We start from the raw sequence: 19,797 nt of genomic DNA on the forward strand, positions 1-19,797 counted from the left end.
TTTTAAAAGGCCTATCTGTGAATAAAACTTAACAAAATAGTTATCTTTAAAGTTTAGATTATTATTCAAGATGTAAACTTTCCACTAAATCACAAAAGGATAAGGGCACGGTAAGATCTGATTCACAAAGCCTCCACTCTCTGCACAAACATCCTCATCCTGCATTATAAAAAGTTAAAACAACCAAAGAGCAAATAGAAGTGTCGGGGAGAAAAAACAAAACACTGAATTTGTTTTTTTTAAAAAAAGAAGAAGCCTATTAAGTATGTATGATGGTTAAAAAATTTACAATACATTATACGGAGAAGTGTTTTTAAAGTTCCTACAAATATCAGGAAAACTCATCTCTGATGCAGTGGAAATTATCTGAAACTATCTTTCATCCAAATTGCTCTTTCTACACAAACTTCCTGCAGGTATTGCCCTCACTGTTTGGGTTAATTGCGCAGTTTATCACTTGTCCAGTAATGTTATTATAATGCATTAAATATAATGTGAAATATGCATAAAATATGTCCCTTAGTCAGGGGTCATCAGTTTGGCCAATTATAGAAAAAGGGTCCCTTGAGGGAAAAGGTTGGGAACCAAAGGTTTAAGCTCTGCAGCACAATAGAAAGAAGTTTAAGTTGACCTCACCTGTACCAGCTGCAACATTAACATGAATGCATCAACGATTGCAGTGCAGTTATATATTAAGGATAGCATAACATCATCGCCATATTTTGCGTGGCAATAATTAATCGATACACAGATGGCAAGTATTGTTTTTTAAAATTATTTGAATTATTTATACTGAAAATACAAACTGTTGGTGGCCTACTAGAACAATAAAATTAATTGGTCATTAGATGCATTTTGCTGCAATAAAAATGATTGAAGTGAGATGAACAGATGTAAAACTTTTAATAAAACAGATGGTGACAAATTTTTCCTTTAGGGACATAATTTGTAGTTTTAAAAGTGTAATAATTCGCAATATATGTTATCGCAATGTTGTATTATGGCTTCAGTATTGTGATAATATCGAATCATAGGGCCGCTTCCTACCCCTATCATATATTTAATTCAGACAGGGATCATTCTACATAGTGAGTGCTTTTATTTTTTAGTATTTGCAGCATGTTTTGGTGTCAGTTCTATTGTTCCTTTTCTTAAGTAGCATTTTGAATGCAGGACTTTAACTCAACAGAGTCACAGAATATTTCTTCACACTATTATATTGTTACTTTGAGCTAAAATAAAAGATCTAAATAACTCCGCCGCCGCTGAAACAGTCAAATGTGATGTGAATGTTAAACTGGCTTAAACAACCACACTCAAAAAGACTGCAGCCGTACACACACGCACACACACACGCACACACACAAAATACAGTTCATGCATCTGCCAATACAACTTACAAATTACAGTGTGTGGGATAGGATGTCACATTTCACTCCCTGTCTTTGAGGGGAAAAAAATAACTCTTCTCTGTATTTGCCTTGGAGATGTTTTTTTTTAACCACTCAGTGTGTAACAGACAGATGTAAGGCGTTAATTGTAGATTTTGTGGAAAACTCTAGAAAGAGGACTTATATAAGCGAGGAGATATGGGCAGAAATATGAAAAGCGATACAGCCATCACATGTCTATCAATATAATAAAACTACAGCGAGCACGAGCTGCAGAATTTCCATGTCTGATAACGGCAGCGAATGCATAGCTGCATTTCACAGCACAAAACCCATCCGCCCTTGTCACAGATGAGCTGCAGTAAAGGGAGCCTGGTCTGCTGCAAGCTGGATGTACTTAATGAAATAGCCGCTGTGTGAGAGAAATCTAGGCCAGAGCAGTATTTCTGTTTACCACAATTTACCCCCACCATGCACTCTGAGGGGTTTCTTGGAAAAACAGGTACAGTATCAGCAAAATCCTGTTCCACCTTGCTGAAACAGTTGTAGGGGGAAAAACAAGCTCTTGTCTCCTCTAAGTGTCAATCTGCAGACATGCTGCCATCAATAAAATTCACTTCCCTCTCTGTCATGTTTTAATCACACACATAAACAGTTTTTAATCAAATCTGCAAAACTTCAATGAATTTCTCCCCTTCAGATGCTCTGCGCTTCCTCTCGCCCCCATTTTCTGTTTCCTGATTTCCTTTACACGTCAACATGTCTTTTCCTTCCTCCGTTTGCCTCCTTGATTCTTCTTCTGTTGTCTTATTCTCCCTCTGCCCTCTCTCGACTATGCTGCAAATCAGTAAACTTCCTTGAAACCATTTCCAGAAATGAAAAAAATGTGATTATGTGGATTTGAATTGTCTCTGTGTTTTTTTTTCCCTCTCCTTGGCAAATAACAGAAAACCTGAAGAAGAAGACGATACCTAGTGCACTGAAGACATTACCAGGAAAATGAAGGGCCTATTTCACAGACATGGATTAAACTAATCCTGGTCTAATACACTGAAAAAGAGAACTTTGGCTGTCTGTGAAAGCAATCCTTAAATCTCATTGAATTTAAAATGTCTGATATTCCTGCCTTATACTCAGCTGTATTACACAATATGGGAGACCTATCAGTGCGACTGCTTTATTAATAACACAGAGAGGGGTCGTGTAAGCCTCCATGTTGATTTATATGCCAAGTTTACGAGTGATTTGAGGGAAAAAAAACGATTTACGATAAACAATAACCTCCGACTGCTCTTAAATTTACTGCACATAGGGTCTGAACTTTCCACAGAATTCAATCACAGAGCGCTCTCCCCATCTCATTTTTCCCCTCTCTCCTCCCTTTCATTTGCTTAATATATTAATCTATTCCCTTTTATCTATTTCAGATGATATCAGACCTTTGCTGTATCACTGCAGTGGCGGCCGGTACAGTTAAGTGTCGCCACAGTGTGATTTCTGGCAGAAGACAGAGAATAAATCGCTAAATCATGATGTTCCTGTCTGATGTCCTTTTACTTTAAGGCATTTAACTGACACTTCTACACAGAGGGAGTGACAACGAAAGCTGCAAATAGTCGTCAAACTGCCGTTTCCCTCTCCATCTCTGCTTTTACACTGAAAATATTTCCAGGCAACCCACAATGGATGTTACAATTGTGTTAATTATTAATGGTTACATGATCTCAAATGCATTTTTGCTCCCTAAACATAGCTGACTGTGTATGTATGTGGCTAATGTTGAGTCTGGCAGTGTGTAAAATATTTAGGTGTACAAGCCCTTTACAATCATAAGAGCCCTGCACAGGATGCTGCAGTCAATATCACAGCACAGAAAATTATCAATGATGACTGCCGTGCTAGATATGAAAGATACTTGCATTGCAGCCATTAGACTGAGCCAAGCCAGTGATTCTGAGCTCATCTGTCCTTGACTCAAGTGTTGCCGTTGTGCTGCATGTCTGGGATTGTTTGATGTGAGAACATTGCCCCCTGCTGATTCCCTTTCGTACACTGCCAGAGCCAGGCTGACTGACAGAAGACATGTGTGATGGGGTCACGCAAATGCTGCAGAGCGATCACTCTTTGCTTTGACAACTTTTTTCGGGTTCAGCCTGCTCTCGTGTCACTGTCATTTACCATGTGAGTTTCATCTGCAGCAGCAAATGTATCATGTTCTGAATATGCTGCTGACATATGACTGCACTCGCCACACCAAAGTGGTTCGAGAAATCATGGAATGAAGTTTCAGTTGCCTCAATAATTCACTCATATCCTAAATAATTATATATTACATAATAAGAACATAGTCTCTGCAGCATTAAAGGCCCGAAAACTTCAAATGTTAACTAACATTAAGTATTCATGACTAAATAAGCAACAATCACAGTCAAAGTTTGGGGAAAAACTCTTGGAAACTGAACTAATGCGCTCCATCAGGATCGCCTGGGAACATAAGCAAACAACCCTCCCAGCTGTCGTCACACTTTCATTAAAATGTTGCTTAATCCTGACTGGTGCATGGACGTGCGTGACTTTTTTATTCAGCTAGACGTGTTCATATTAGCCAATTTCTGTTTGGGAGTGGTGGCAGTATTATGCTTTGCTTTAGAGCTTTAAAATTTTGTTTAATTGATTGATTTGTCAATTGCAAGATAATAAAGCAGAAACTATTTTGATGATCGATTCATCATTTTGGTCATTTTTCATACATAAATGGCAGCCATTACCTTGTTCAAGTTATCTTTGGATGTGTTTAAAGCGGCCTTTAACGAACACCATTTCCCATAAGCCCTAGATGTTTGTAGAATAAATGTCACAGCTTGACAAAAGAGGCAAGTTCATAGGTGAGTCGAGGGGTCGAGAAGGTATAGCTGTACCTACACAATCAGCCCCCTTCACTCCTTGGTCCAGAAGCAGAAGCCCTGAAGAAATTGCTAAGTTAGCATTAAGCTAGCTATCTAGTGTTAACTTAAAAGAGAGGTAGTTAAGGTTAGGGTTAGGGTTAGATCTTGTTGCTGATAAGGTAAAACAAATCTTCACGTATAATGAATAAAGTAAATTAATTAAGTGTATTACTGCAACATTTGGCCTCATAATTATTCAGTAAAGTCGCATTATAGCACGGTTCAAATCCGTTGCGTTGGTGGTTTTGTCTTGTGCTAGTGGTGGATGCAGTTTGTAGAGGCATCTCACGTACACTTTAAACTCGGGGTAGTGACTAGCTCTGACATGTCTCCAATAACAGCACAAAGCATTTGGAAGTGTTATAGATATGGGCGAAACCAAGTTACGATGACGTACCTGCACTGCTGCCTTTGTTAGTTCTCACAGGAGCTGCAGTTTTTTTGTGATTGCAAACTAAATAACATTTAACTTTAGATCTGCTGTGAATGATGGCAATTCTCAAAGTCAGCTTCTGGGGTCTCATTTATAAACACTGCGTACGCAAAAAATGAGGCCTGAAAGAGGCGTATACCATTTCCTACACAAGAGTTGTGATCTATAAAAGCAGACTTAATGGGAGAAACTTTGACTCATGCTTAAGAACATTTCAGAGATGGAAAAATGGCGACGCAGATGGTAAGGTGGAAGCCTGATTGTGCTGAATATTTTTTTGCGGACGTCCGTACATACATTTTTAGTACGAATCCTACGCATTGTTTTTTAAATGAGACCCCTGGTCTGTTGTTGCTACACAACTATGGCGTCAGGGAAAAACCACTTCAGGTACAGTCTATAGCAGTGCAGAGAACTGGTCAGATATCAACATGCAAACATGCTCAAGTGCTACTCTGTGTGCTGAATGAGTAACAAGACGAGACAAATCCAAGTCTGCAGTTTTATATCCCACCATGAGGAATTGCAAAGTAAAAAGTGGCTGGCGCCCTTCAGGACCGCTCACGTAAATGACAGGAGCGTCGAACAAAACTGAAACTGGTCCCTAACAGGTGATACTAACATACTAATAAGTCATATAATAATGGTATAATAGCGACACTCTGAGCCTGCGTATTTGGTCTTGCATTTTGGCAACTCATTTTTTAAGCTAGTGGTGGTGTTATATAAAACTAGACAACCTAAGGCATCCAACCAATCAGGGTGAGTTTTCTCTCATTTCCTGCCTTAAAATCACCAATAAGGGCTTCCCAATAGTCAAACATCATGTTGGTCCTTGTGTTTGTCAATCAAAATGTAAGCTAGGTTGTGAAATTAAGCAGAAAGGATTAAAAACCGATGATCACTCAAGATTTTGCAGACAATACACACCCCCTTTATGATGGCAGCAATCTCATTACGTCATGTTGATTAGATAATCTGTTGTAGAGTATGGAAAGTAGACCCTGCAGTGAGTCCCACACGCTAGTGGAAGAGTCTCGTCTGGATGCGACGTCATGACTTTGGCTCTCTACTGAAAAAACGGTTCTACTTTGGGATCAATTTGCGTGTTTGTGTTGGTCCCCATTCCTCATGGTAACAGGATGATTAAGAAAATATGCTTTGAGGGCCTGCAGTGACACAAAAAAAGAGATCAAGAACAAACAATGAAAGCTGAGCAAATAAATTACAAAGCTCGTGCTTTACTGTAAATCATGTTTGTCTCCTAATAAAGCATCAGTCGGCAGCTGTCAGAGATGAAGTTCACGAGTTCAACCATGTGTCACCGTTCGAAATACCATGTGGGTCCCATTTCATCTGTCAGCCAGCGCAGCGTATATTTCATGATGAAATTTTCATGTACTAGTTGAGTCATCCAACATAATGGTTGAAAGACTCTAAATAAACGGTAGAAGCGCCTGGTGAGAGAAATTGGTATTCTAACTGCAGCCCTGCTTCCAACTGATGATAATCTGTATTCACACAGTCTGCCATGTCAGATGAAAGCCTTCAATTAGCAGTCAATTCTATTCAGTATTTCCTATCATGCCACCACTATTTACATTCCCTGTCAGCACCCAAGGCAGCTCCCTGTCCGACACTTGCAGGAATCACTCCTGGTGAGAATATGAGAGACCCCGCTGTGAACAAAGTGTGAAAACAAGTGTTTTGTAGTAATCAGAGTGGTGGGCTTCTTAATGCCTGATGCTCCCTACCTCGTGGCTGTAGATGTGAGAAGCCAGAAGTTGAAGTGTCATCCTTTCAGTCTTAACCCCGGATGAAAAACTGAGACTCCATCGAAGAGATGAAACACCTCTGATGCTTTGATTTGCAGCCTCGCGCTGGCAGGGGTCTGCGCGGGCCCTCAGCGTGATGCTTGTCCCCTCACCAGGTGTTCTTAGAGGAGACGAGCCGCTGATTGAATTTTGCTCTGCTACCTACAGATCGCCGCTGGGTTCGCTGTAAATGCATTCAAAACAATAAAGTAGCTACCTCCCAGTTTAATGCACTTAAATAACGGGGCAGGCACAGGCGTCTGACTATTATAATATTAGTTTTGTATTTGTGTGGGTGGCATCATGCTATTATTGGGAACTGACAAGCACTGCCTTGAGAAATTCTTTTCTGGGGATAATAAAGCATCAGCAGTAGGCCTCATCTCTTGCAACTCAATAACCAAACTCATACTGAGATGCTGAGGAGCATCTCAGTTCCTTTGTGAGTTTGTAAATTGGTCCAGTGTGGAGGTTTTCATTCAGTGTCATTATTATTAGTATTGTGGTGTGGAAGTATGGGGGGCCAGGCACATAAAGGAACATATTTTCAAAGCCAAAAGCAGGCCAGTGGGAGTCCGTTTTCAATGAAAAAGAGCTAAAGGCCAGTCTGCAGAGACCCTGCTTCGCCTCAGCCCATGTGTCTTGCTGGGTCAGCCCAATAGCGCTCCAGGTCAGCTGGATTTCTGCCAGACCCCTGCTGGAAGAGGCGAAATGAAACAAAAATTAAATCCTGTTTCATAGACTGTGGTGCATTCATGAAAATATTATGTAAACACCACAGACCTGAGGGATAACCTGTAGATATAACAATACACAGGCTACAAATGTGCAAATTAGAGATACGCTTACTCCAATAAACAATTAGCATATGTACAGAAAATGAATAGCAATTTTTCATCATAAATACATTGTCTGGGTTGTTTATTGCTGAAAAATGGGCACATTCCAGCTTCCAAAATGCTCAGATCTGCTGCTTTCCTCTGATAAATATCATTGTAAACCGAACATGTTTGGATTTTGGATAAAACAAGCAATATGAGGACATCTAATTGGGTTCTGGCAAAAATTCAGATGCACAGATCTATCAATAATGAGAATAATCGGTTGTTTCCTCCCCGGTACAAATGGCTCTGATTAGTGCTGGCATTGAGGCTGGAATAATTATATCAATACGGGTATTTTCCAATATAAATATATGTCACAGTAAGGCAAACATGACTAAATCCAACATGAAACAATCAGTAATGTTCCAATACATAAAAGTACTCTTTTATCTGCTCATAATCATGAATGTGTGCAACGGAAATGTTGTAAAACAATATAATATTCAGCATACAGCACACACATAAAAAATTAAAATACTGCAAATAGAAAATAAAGTGACAAACGATAAAGATGACCTACTTTGCTGTTGGATTATTTCACTGGACCTTGAAATTGGCTTCATGATTAAAACCAAAACAAAATAACCTCCCACTGCCCTTTTTTAATGAGCAGAATAAAAGCTTAGTGCAAAATTAAACACACTCAGATGTAGAAAAGGGGGGTGGAGGTAAATTAAATTGAATCCACTCTTTAAGGGGGGCATACAATTAAATTGACATGGGGACTGACTATGGCTTGGAACTAGCAATCAACCAGTCAAGTTTAGCTTGGCACCAATATCTAGCATTTATTCGCATTGATTCAAATGGTAACGTTCATTATTTTTGCACGATTACACACCGGCAGCTCTTCTCATCGTCTTGAGCTACTTCAATCTAACATTTTCACATATATCTCCACTTCATTTTCCACCTCAGCTAATTAGACATACTTACATTGTTCTTGACTTTCAGCAGCATCGATGTAAAGTGGTAAACGGGGGCGGGAGGTGTTGTGCTCTGTGTCGTTCCCTGACAGAACAGAGCACCGGAAGTTGTAGCTGCGCGCTGAACCAATCAGCTGCGAGGTTACTCGGACGCCCTGCCTAAACAATACAGGCAGCAGGACAGATCGCTCGAAGTGCTGTACCGTGTATTTTGATTTTACGATACATAGGTTTTATCAATCTACTTGAAGACTTTTTGTAGTGTTTCCAATATGAGCCACGGCGAGGCAGGCATTTTAAAACCTCGCTGTGACGATGTGATAGCACAGTAGCCACAGCCAGCCGCTGTTAGCTACCGTTAGCAAAGGTGTCAGATGCTAGCCGAGTTAGCTAACGTATGTGACAGCCAGGGAGCTAGTAGAAAAAGTTGTTTTGGAGGAGCTTTTTGGTGGGAGTTGCGTAATGCCGATCAACTGTTGATAATTTTTATACATTAGCTGTAAATCACCAAGGCAACCAACCGGCAAAGTCCGATGTGTTTGTATCCGTTAGCAACGTTGCGTGGTTGAAAATCAAGCTAGCAAGATAACCTAAAGTTAGCTTAGCCGCTACGTAAACGACAACATCCACCAAACTGGACAAAACTTTGGATTTAGTCGGGTTTAAATCGGGCTCGGCGGGTTCGCTGACCCCCCAGAAGAAGATGAAGAAGAGGAAGGAGCTGAATGCTTTGATTGGACTCGGGGACAGCAAAAGGAAGAAGACCAAAAAGGGGTCCGGTCACCGACTTCTCCGAACCGAGCCGCCGGACTCGGAGTCCGACTCCAGCTCGGATGATGATGAGTTCAACAACCTGAGCAGCGGAGCTAACTTTGGGAAGTGAGTAACCTGTCTAACAACTGTATGTTGTGTAAGGGTGTTTTTACACAGTCATTAACTTGCTGTATAACAATGCTATTACATTTCCTATTAAAATACAAAGTGAAAGTAATCTGGATGGTTGGAGTAACTTGTTTAAAGAACACTACTACTACTACTACTAATCACGAACAGCTACTTCACATCAACTAACTTAAGTGAATTCATTTTCAATTGATTTTTTGCATTATATATGAGATTTTTAACAATTAATTATTTGTTGTTTCTTTTTGAGGATTATTTTATGACTGTTTTAATCTTGTAGATCACTAGGTTGCCCAGCACATTGCAACCAGAGTACATACTATTTCATTTGTCTTCACTCACATGTGCCGGAGAATTACAAAGATAAATCTTGAATCAAAAAAAAAGTACAAAGAGTCTCATTTTCGTTTGCCCTGGAGCACTGTGCAGAGGTTAAAAGAAAAATATAAATACTCAGATGTGCTCAGATCAAAGCACAGTATCACCTATCTTGCACACTACCACCATGGTCAAGGTTTTTTATTCCCCTGCTGCTTTATTTCAGACAAATTAGAAATAATCAATACAACATTCATCAAGAATATATGATGATATTGCCCATATTTCAAAACACCATTATTTACCAGCAATCCTCATAATTCCCATGACACCGAATGCAGCCTTCTAAAAATATCTCCCTCATTAATAATGTAAGAGGCTGTGCAGTTGTAATGTTTAACATTACATGTTTCTTCTCTTTACAGAAGAAGCTACACACAGTGCTGCAATGTGTGCTACCCCTTGTTTCTGTTCATCATACTTGCTGCCTGCGTTATGGCCTGTGCTGGACTCATATGGATGCAGATTGCTCTAAAAGAAGATCTAGACTCGCTGAAAGAAAAGCTGCACAGCAGTAAGACTCACTGTGTCACACACACACCTTGTGATGGTCATAAAAGGCTTGCTGCCCTTTGGACACGTCGTCATTTTATATTCCATCTACATGTGCATTCTTTTGCCTTTAACACCACTGTGATGTTTTTCTAACAGTGGAATCCAGCCAGAAGGTGTCATCAAGTGAAATACCAAAACTGAGTGAGGACCTGAAAAACAAGGAGAGAAAGCTTGATGACATTGAGAATGGGGACAAAGGGCTGAGCAAGCTCTGGTCTAACCTGACAGAAATGAACAGAAAGGTCAGTTGTTTTTGAAGCTACTTTAACACTCACACACTCACACTGTCAAACACTAACCAGAGCTCATCACAGAGTGTTGGAGAATATCTGGACTTTCACCTTGGTCATACTTCAGTTATGGTTTTTTTTTTTTTTTTGGCATTAACTTGCCATCATAGTACAGTAGGGTTGGGCCAGTGTGAAAATGTTCAACCGGTTTGATATTAAGAGCCGGAATAGACTAGACCTGTTTACTGAAATTTACGCACAGCCATTCGCAAGTGGAACACAGTGACACAGTGTCCTAATAGCAAACAAGCATCCAACTATTATCACATTGCATCACCTCTTTTGTCGGCTTTAAATCCAAAATGTTGCCATATTGGTGCACTTTTAGTTTTCTTGAGAGACTTAGTCTACCATGTCTGGTCTGGTCTCCACAAAAAAACATTCAAACTGTCTAGTAAACAAATGTGCTGCTTGTCTTCCTCCCCACTCTGCTGAAATATGATCCCCACATGTTGTTGTGCTTGGCTCACAGCCTGTCAGACACCAGTGGCTCTATTAGTCTGTTTATTAAGAAATATTTTATGTTCATCAAGTTGTCTTATTGCTTGTTACTAATGCAGTACAAGTTGGATTTAGCCCCGTGTCACCATCAGCACAGATTGTTGATGAGGGCTACTTTTTTAATTTGCCAGAAGGTGTCACAATGCAAATGTCAGTTTAGCCAGTTTGCATAAAATCAAACTGCTTTAAGTTCGTACACTGGACCTAACCAGCAAAACTGGAAGTCAGTCCAACTCTATAATGCTGTGCGAGTCTTCTTTGGAAGTGGATAAACAGATTGGTAATTCAGTCTTCGAGATGTAACTGAAGATTTTGTGTCATTTTACTCCTGCAGATCAGTTTGCTGGACTCGGCAGTAAACCATTTAAAGGCCAACTTGAAATCAGCCGCTGATTTAATCAGCCTTCCCACCACAGTTGAAGAGCTCCAAAAGGTGAAGGCAAAGTAAAAAGGAATAAAAAGAGAAAATTGGTTTAGAATGCTATCTTGTTAATATTCTTTTTATTTTTGTAGAAGATTTTCATATCTGATCTCACAGAGTGTTCTTTCTTTTCCCAGAGTGTTGCTACAATTGGCAGCACACTAACAAGCGTACAGCACGATGTGAAGACTATGCAGGCTGCTCTCGAAAATCAGAAGAAGGACGACGACTTGAAGAAGACGATGGTAAATTCGATTTCCAATAGTTTTTTTTGTACTTTGACGCTGAACAGCTGACAGTTGGTATGATAACATGTTCAGATCGAATGGGATTTCCAAACCTAAACATCTCATTCACGGCTCCAGAAATGCATCTTCAGGCTAACTCTGAGATTATTTTTGCTTGCACAGGATCCATCTTACCATCTTACATCTCAGAATGGATCGACAGTTGTGTTTACAGGGATGATAAATGTTTGAATGAGAGGCAGACTAGCCAAAGAGAATAGCCTTACCTTTCAGACTGATTTCTGACTGTTGGTAAACTACTGAAATGTCAGTACAGTGTTGTGGGCAACTGACAAACATCACAGGAGAATCTGAAGCTGTGTGCCTTTGTAAATAGTATACAAGGCTGCAAGCTCCAGTATTTCATCGAGCAAAGGCCATGGATTTTTCATGAGCTCAAGTCAAAGTTAAATTTCAGTTATTTTGTTTGACATCCTGTCTGTTTTTTACTTATCTACACTCACTGCAAATATTGCTGGAGGCTGCTTTTCTCATTTATTATTTACACATGAATGTATGGAGACCAGTGTTTATAAAACGTGTAAACAGTGCATTGTGCTTAAGTGAATTCATCGAAAAGCTCGGCGTGCTAATGTCTAATGTACTACGTCTCATTTCCTGGTTGCAGTGTTGCTTTTGCATATTTGCCACACTTAGAGTCGAAGCAAATCTCCTTACATATGCTCAAGATGAGTCTGGTGATGAAATGTCAGTCGATCTGCTCAAGTGCGGCACGAATCCAAACCAGAAACCGCAGTGAAGTTTGCCACTGCGAGATTAATTTGTTTATATGTTTACTTGTGCATGCATGAGTGTTTTTTCGCAGTTCTTGTCAGGCTTACATTGACAGAGTCGTCGGGTTAAGAAGGTCCTGTCATTTTCTTGGATCCATGCGTTGGGTTTTCATTCATAATACATGAAACAAGTGCCAATCTATTTTGGGAGCTTAGATGCTTTAGTTTGCTGCGCGAAAGTAGGTCAGATATCTGAGACAACCGCAGAATGTTTTCTCCACTTTGTTTTTTTACAAGCAAAATGGATGGGAAAAGAGGATCAGCAAATAATCATACAGTTTTACATGTTTTTTTAGACAGTGGCCTCAATAATGATGTGGTCAGTGATGAATTGCTCGCTGACAGAGATTATCCATTTAATCAGAATTGCTTTATTCGCCAAATTGTCAGTGTTCACAGGGATTTGACCTGGTGATACAGCACAGTGTAACAAAGTTAAGAGGTTAAGTTAAAATATTAAATACAAGAATTAAATTCAGCTGAGACCCGAGAGTACTAATAAAGTGCTATGTCGTGCATGCTACAAAAACTGTTAAGTATTATTATGCTACATTAGCACATATTGCTTAGTCCTGGCAAATATTGCACATAGTCTTGTAACTTTTTGTGCCAATGAGTCGTAGAAAACTCTCATCTAATGGTAAACTGCACGTTGCTTTATGTCAATTTTTTCGTTGTTGTCACAGGACATAACAGACCTGAGAAAAGCTGTGAGTGAGGCCAACAAGACAGAGGAGCTGCACCATACACAGTCTGATGAGCAGATCCACATCCTCCTCTCCACTGTCGCAGATCTTCAGCAGAGGGTGCTGTCATTAGAGAACGGGTCAAAGCAAAGGGTGAGTTAACAGGAGGCGTCACACTCAATTCCTGCTCCACTACAAGCACCCCTGTTGGGAATCACTGGCCCAGGCAGTAACAGACAACTTGATGCATTTTACTTTTTATCTTTTATGTGCTTTACAGTCAAAGGACAGTGACGCAGCAGCAATCAACAGCGCAAGTCCAGCAACCGAGACGGTCAAAGAAGCCATTACAACCAAAGCAGCACCTGGGAATGTGCAAGGTACAGTGTAGCATTAAGCTGTTCATTACAGCGGTTTTCTTTGCCCCATGTTACATTTAAATATATTTTTCTCCTTTATATATTCACAGAGGTATCCACACCACTGATAGAGCCTCAGACAAGCAGACGCCCGCGCTTCTTAACTCCAAACCGCTCTAAGAGAAACGCTGAGACACTGTGCCCAGAGACGGTGGTCCTGCCTGGTGTCAGCTCTCAGAAAGGTGCACACGACCACTAAAGTTTTATGTCTCATCTTTCATGATAGGAATCAATGTAACGTTACACTAACAACAACAATCAACAACAGGCAGTTGCAGCAATAGGTAAAATCAGCAAACTTGTGTATGTCTGTTCTCATTTTGGGCCGTTACTGCAACTTTTTATGCCTCCACACCAGTGATAGCCATAACCAGAGGCATTATGTTTTTCGTTTTGTCCACACATTCCATTCTTATCAACGAGATATCTCAAGAACCTTTGAGGAAATTTCTTCAAATTTGTTGCAAATGTCCCCTTGGACTAAATAATGAACTGATTGAATTTTGGTGGTCATAGATCAAAGGTCAAGGTCACTGTGACCTCGTCTCTCTCATTCTCGTGAACATGATATCTCAAGAACACCTTAAGGGGATTTCTTCAAGTTTGACACAAAAACGTCCACTTGGACTAAAAAATAAACTGATTGGAATTAGGGTTGGGTCGGTATGAGAAAAAAAAAACGGTCCGGTTTTTGTGAAAAACCGTATCAAGTCGGTAATACCGGATTTTCGCCAATTGGGGGCACAATTGACTCATTTGAAATAAAAAACGACCATAGGACAACAGAGTGACAGTAACACGTTGTTTCATTTATCCTTACAAATAAATTAGCAGGTTTAGCTTACCCAATCAGTGCAAACAAGGGTTGCCTCCTTCGTCTGGCTCAAAGCCAAAGTGTTGCCATATTGGCGCATTCTTTGATTTCTTCGGGACTAAATTGTTCGCCATTATCGACTCCCCGTCACTGTTAAACAAACTCCAGGCTAGTGTTGTCACGATACCAAAATCTTTGTTTCGGTACCAATACCAATATGAATTTCGATACTTTTCAATACTCTTCGGTACTTTTTCCTAAGGAAAAGTCCTTTTGGATACAAACCTTTAGAACAATAAATAGTAGGGGTGTAACGGTACCAAAAAAATCATGGTTCGGTAAGTACCTCGGTACGGACGTCACGGTTTGGTTGCTCAAATGTTTCACCAAGTTTGTGTTGTCTCGTGTTGTCTCCCTTTGCGAGGCAGACTTTCTCTTGTCTTTTTTCACGTGCGCCAGCTGCGAATGTTGATACAGGTGTTGTCATACACACCACTTGAGCAATCTGTGCTCCAATAGGAACAAGAAAGGCGTTTGTGTGCATAATTGAGTAAAATAAATTAACTAAATTAATGAATTGAATCAATTTCAAAGTACCGGTATTTTCCAAATGCAGTATAGTACCGTTTGGAATACTCTAGTACTGCGGTACTATTTTAGTACCGGTATACCGTGCAACACTACTCCAGGCTACAGTAGAGGCCTCGGCGCATGCGCACTCGCACCCCCTAGCTCAGTCCCCGCCCCACCCCCCTCTCTCTCCTGCTCGCTGTGCGCTTGGTGAAGAGGCAGACACAGGTGCTCACACACTCGGGCGTACTATAAGCGGAGCGGACTCCGCAAGGAATGTCCGCAGTCTTTCGGACTTCCATAGTCGAGCGCACTTCGCGTTGTAGTTTCCTGTAAAAAATGTCCATGAAAAATCCCCACGATGTGAAAAATACATGCCGAGCAGTCTTTTGACACTTGGGTCGAGCGGAGTCCGCGTGGTCGTAAAATCTGAGCTTTGCGCGCACAGGGCTTGCGGACGTCCGCTTTTAGTCCGGACAGACCTCTGCGGAGTCCACTCCGCGTACAATCCACCCAAGTATGTTTGGGCCTGACGTATGCGGTCCAGTCGGTCTCCCAGAAAAAACCCGGTCCAAGACGGAGTACTGAACCGAATTGGTATTACCGAGAACCGACCCACCCCTAATTGGAATTGGGTGGTTACAAGTCAACGTCAGTGTGATCTTACAATTTATGTTTTTGGCCATAACTCAAGATCTCAGGAACAGAAGGGGAGACATTTGGTCAGATACTGAATTGATGACACAGATCTTTGGTGTCCACCTTGAAACCGTGCTGATTGTATAGATCTTCTGTGCTGCTAGGGGAATACATGTGTGAAGCATCCATGTTTTCACAGATATTGATGTAAACTGTTAGAGAAACTTGACTGGTACATGGAGGCACACAACTGCGGGGCGGTAATTCTAGTTAAGATATATAGTCAAAAACAGTGGTCTGACCTATGTGACGTTTCTGCTGTGGTCATTGCCACTTTTGCCACATTTTAGTCACCTAAAAAATCAAAATCAGTGTAAGTTTTTGCTTTATTTGGAATATTTTCATCGCTTTTATTTACACACCATCTGATGGAGGTAGTGGTAGACCAGTAACTCCCTTGTTTTGCAAAGTGACATGACTGTTTTTGTCACTGAAGTCAGGTGGCTTTGATATAACAGCTTTAGTTCCCAGATGGAACGGGCTGTTGATAAAGCCTGGAAAATATACTAAATATAGCGTGCATTTAAACTGAAATTGATTTTTTTTGGTGGGCCTTTTTTTAAGGTGGCTAAAAACTAACCAATTAAGGCAGCATATGCTCAGCATCATTTGATTTTATGTACATGATGCAGAGGGTTTCTACCCAGAAGTTATTGTAAACAAGCATTGTGATTCATACTGTAGTTTGACATTTTAGGAATTACAGGTATTGGCTTTCTTACTGAGATTGAAATGACCCTCAAGTCTTCCAGTAGCCTATAAAGTATTAAAAGTCTCCACTGGTAGCCTGGTAACCTCACAGTGATAACAAGGAAGTTACTGCTCCAAGTCGAAAAAAAATTTTTCAGCATGTTACCCATAAAAACTTAACCTGCAGTTTGTATAGAAATACAAATGAGATGTAAGGTGTTTGTTTGTGAGCTTTAGAGCTGCTGGTTGGAGGATTTTTTGCCCCTATTTCACATCATTAAGGATATTTGAGACTGACAGACACAGGAGTGGTATAAATCTCTCTGCCAAAAAAAGAGAACATAAGCATATATACCAAAATACTAAGAGGCAAAAAAATTATATTGTGAATATTTTCAGTTGTGCAGCCTGCCAGTTCAAGAGTGCAGTGCCCTCACAGATGAACCTGTTTCTGAATACAAACTGTTCTTTTCACAGACTTGGATCTCATCTTCCAGCAGGCAGACGATGGACGTAATGTACTCCCGTTGCCCTACCACGGCCTGAAGAAAATATTTGGAACATCAATTCCCAAAGCTCGCACCATGAAGTGTTTTGACAGTGACGGAGACCAGAGGTACTCCCTGACGGAGCTGAGAGCCGCTGTAGGTTTGTGAGCACATTATCACTGACAGCAGTGAACAGTATTGAATACCCAGCGGGGTCTGGGGGGTCCGAAGTTCCCAACCCTTTTCCGTAATTGCTGCACTTTTGCTGAACTGAATATTTATCATACTGATTGTGGAACAGTGGCGCTGGCATGCCCCATACTCCATGCCCTCCCAGGTCTATTTCGACACAACCTCATCTACAAAACATGCTCAAATTTTAAACTTCATCCGTGTGACTTCCTGTACGTGTAATAATCTGCTTTTATTTTAGCAAACCAGGGTTTACATGAAATAAACTGTGGAAATAAGTGTTTATTTTGAATCCTGTTTTCCACTCTCACCTCTCAGACTTCTGTTTTCCTGCACCTGTGGGTTTTTTTTACCAGTCTGTCTCATTTTGATGTAAAATTTTTGTGTATTTAGATTTTTTTAGCTTTATCTCCCCACCCATCAACACAAACACCTGGTACAACTCACCTGAACCTTATTTATAGAGCCTGAGATAGACTTTTAGGAATGTTTACAATTACTATTAGAAACTGAATTTTTGTGAGTTTTTCGTTTTGTTTTTAGACAGATTCCTAACCTAACTGAAACACACACTTGAGCATAAGAGTGAGGATTTACGTATGCTCTTTTCTAAGCTAAACAGTTTCATGATTTCTTCCTGCTCCGTGTTTTTTCTCATTTATTTTCAGCTAGTTTCTCCATTTTGATTGATGTGTTTAGTCTCTGCTTTTGTTCTTTGCTTATTTTTGCAGCTTTCAGTTCAAGTTTTGAAGGGCTATGAACACTTTGAATCATTTGGAAAGAGTTTTGAAGTGGTAACTCATGAGGCATATGTAGCAATAACAAAAATGACGTAGATATTGCTTGTTTAAAATTGCAGTAGACAGAGAGTCACGCCTAGCTCACAGTTTGTAACAGGTAGTATAAGAAGCACTGACCATCACTCTTTACTTGATTCATTTTATTCCATTTTTATGGGCCTAATAATGGTGTATTTACATAACAAATTTGTCAAATTCAAACTTTGTTGTACTCTGTAAAAAATGGTTTCAATGTATTCTCACAAATTATGTTGTGAAGGGGGTCGGGGTTGGTAAAAAAAGTTGCTTTACGGTGTTAATCTCAACATTGTACATTTTTAAATAATTCTGTTGTGCTCTGCATGTTGCTTATAATGTAACATGAACAAATTATTTATAAACTTAACATAGCTGACTACTTGTTTTTGCAGGACAATGTAACAGCTTTGGCCATCATGACATAGATTTTGGGTCCATGCTGCTGCTGTACATGGGGAGGTTTTATGAATGTGTTTTCGTGTGAACACCAATGAATAAACACAAAGTTAAAAGTTTGATTTGTGATCCATCTGGTTGCTTTAAGTCATGAACTGAGACACAATCTTCTGGTAGCACTTAACAGTGTTTAACAATGATGTTGCATATCACTGCATCACATTTAATCCAGTCTGACATGTACAAAAAGAGGTGGTAAAGAGCTTTTAAACATATTTACAATTCCTGGATTGCTGATAAACTTGTGCAAAAAAGACAAGCACAGTCACGAGCTCTAGAGAGAGTTAGGCCAGAGCTCCTTTAGCCCTCCAGTCCCGGGACAAAAGCCCCAGCAGCTCCTCCTCATCCTCTTCCTCCTCGATGCTGGCATCTACCTCCATATGTTCCTCCTTCCTGAGCAGAGGCTTGCTTTTCACCACATCCCGCTTGTCTCTCAGTACTTCAACCCTCTTGTAACACTCAATTTGTTCATCAATTTCGTCAATCTGGCGTTCAAGGCGACCTTCCTCGTCGTCCTCCGCCACGATTGCCTCTGACTTTGTGTTCACCTGTCGTATCTCCTTTTGAAACTCTTCCCACTCCTTGTCCATTTGATCTTTGGGTGCGTCAACGTTGCGCACCTTAGCATCTCTCACAGGATCGTCGAAGAAGCCCTCTGGCAGGGCCTCGGCTGTGTTTTCCTTCCTCTCTGTGCTTTTCTCCTGTACCTCTGCTTTGAGGATGGATCCTGAGTGGGAGATGGTGGGTGTGGACGGGATGGAGCTGTCAAAGAAATCGGCGGGTAGTCCTGCAGCTTGAGGCTTTTCAGGAAGGGGATTTGTGGTTCCTGCCTGGCCTGCCTCTTCTTCATTATCATCATCATCATCGTCCTCATCATAAACTCCAGCCAACAGACTCAGACTTGAAGACTTTTGTGAAGAGACAGCTGCCTTCTCGCTGGGTTTCTCAAAGAAATCTGTAGGCAGCCCTCCTGATGCAGACTGGCCTGCACCCGACGGCGGTTTCGCCTTTTTCGAGTTAACGTCCTCGCTGTCCGGTGCTTTCCTCTTCAGCGGCTGTACCAACGGTGTCACTGCTTGAATCTTTCCTCCCTTCAGCTCGGTAACTTTCTCCTTGTGCTGTTTCCCAAGAACATGCGCCGGCCAAAGAAGTTCCGACTTCACCTGCACATTGCACAGGGTACAGCTGAGGTGCCCGAGACTGTTGTATTTAGCGAAAGGAGACTCGACGCGCTTCTTGTCCGTTGTTTGTCTTTGTTTTTCTCTCATCAAACGCCGGAGTTCCTCTTGATTCACAACTTTCTTCCCCTTCTTTGAGGACGCCATCGTTCAAAACAACGCAGCTTGTTAGCTAGCTAGCTACTTGCTGGCGATAAAGTTGAAATGCGTCTCATGAAGATGACGTCAAACGGTGCATCGTAGTATAGTCTCGCGAGATATGTCA

At 40.8% G+C, this 19,797-nt stretch overlaps 2 protein-coding genes across 3 annotated transcripts; one reads left to right on the top strand and one right to left on the bottom strand.

The window, feature by feature from the left end:
• The first annotated feature begins 8,541 nt into the window (after positions 1-8,541).
• On the top strand, positions 8,542-17,491 carry efcab14 (EF-hand calcium binding domain 14). 2 transcript variants are annotated; one of them, XM_033650239.2, is made up of 9 exons: positions 8,542-9,272; positions 10,040-10,188; positions 10,326-10,471; positions 11,355-11,453; positions 11,579-11,686; positions 13,209-13,361; positions 13,489-13,588; positions 13,678-13,809; positions 16,878-17,491. In XM_033650239.2, the coding sequence occupies exons 1-9, from the start codon at positions 9,097-9,099 to the stop codon at positions 17,054-17,056; spliced, it is 1,242 nt and encodes a 413-aa protein (XP_033506130.1). In that variant the 5' UTR covers positions 8,542-9,096; the 3' UTR covers positions 17,057-17,491. The 2 variants fall into 2 exon arrangements, with proteins under 2 accessions (XP_033506130.1, XP_033506131.1); XM_033650240.2 differs by having other exon boundaries at positions 8,952-9,272; positions 10,043-10,188.
• A 514-nt stretch (positions 17,492-18,005) lies between these two features.
• znf830 (zinc finger protein 830) lies at positions 18,006-19,763 on the bottom strand. Its single transcript, XM_033650241.2, has one exon. It carries the CDS (start codon positions 19,677-19,679, stop codon positions 18,639-18,641), a length of 1,041 nt encoding a protein of 346 aa, XP_033506132.1. The 5' UTR covers positions 19,680-19,763; the 3' UTR covers positions 18,006-18,638.
• Positions 19,764-19,797: the final 34 nt, after the last annotated feature.

This window comes from Epinephelus lanceolatus, chromosome 12, assembly GCF_041903045.1.
Source record: "Epinephelus lanceolatus isolate andai-2023 chromosome 12, ASM4190304v1, whole genome shotgun sequence".
In the NCBI taxonomy this organism is placed as follows: domain Eukaryota; kingdom Metazoa; phylum Chordata; class Actinopteri; order Perciformes; family Serranidae; genus Epinephelus; species Epinephelus lanceolatus.

Excerpts from the sequence above, each read along its gene's own strand:
- efcab14 (XM_033650239.2), top strand. The coding sequence starts at position 9,097 with ATGAAGAAGAGGAAGGAGCTGAATGCTTTGATTGGACTCGGGGACAGC. Across the intron at positions 11,454-11,578 it reads CAGTTGAAGAGCTCCAAAAG|AGTGTTGCTACAATTGGCAG; the intron begins GTGAAGGCAAAG and ends TTCTTTTCCCAG. Across the intron at positions 13,589-13,677 it reads AGCACCTGGGAATGTGCAAG|AGGTATCCACACCACTGATA; the intron begins GTACAGTGTAGC and ends ATATATTCACAG.
- znf830 (XM_033650241.2), bottom strand. The coding sequence starts at position 19,679 with ATGGCGTCCTCAAAGAAGGGGAAGAAAGTTGTGAATCAAGAGGAACTC.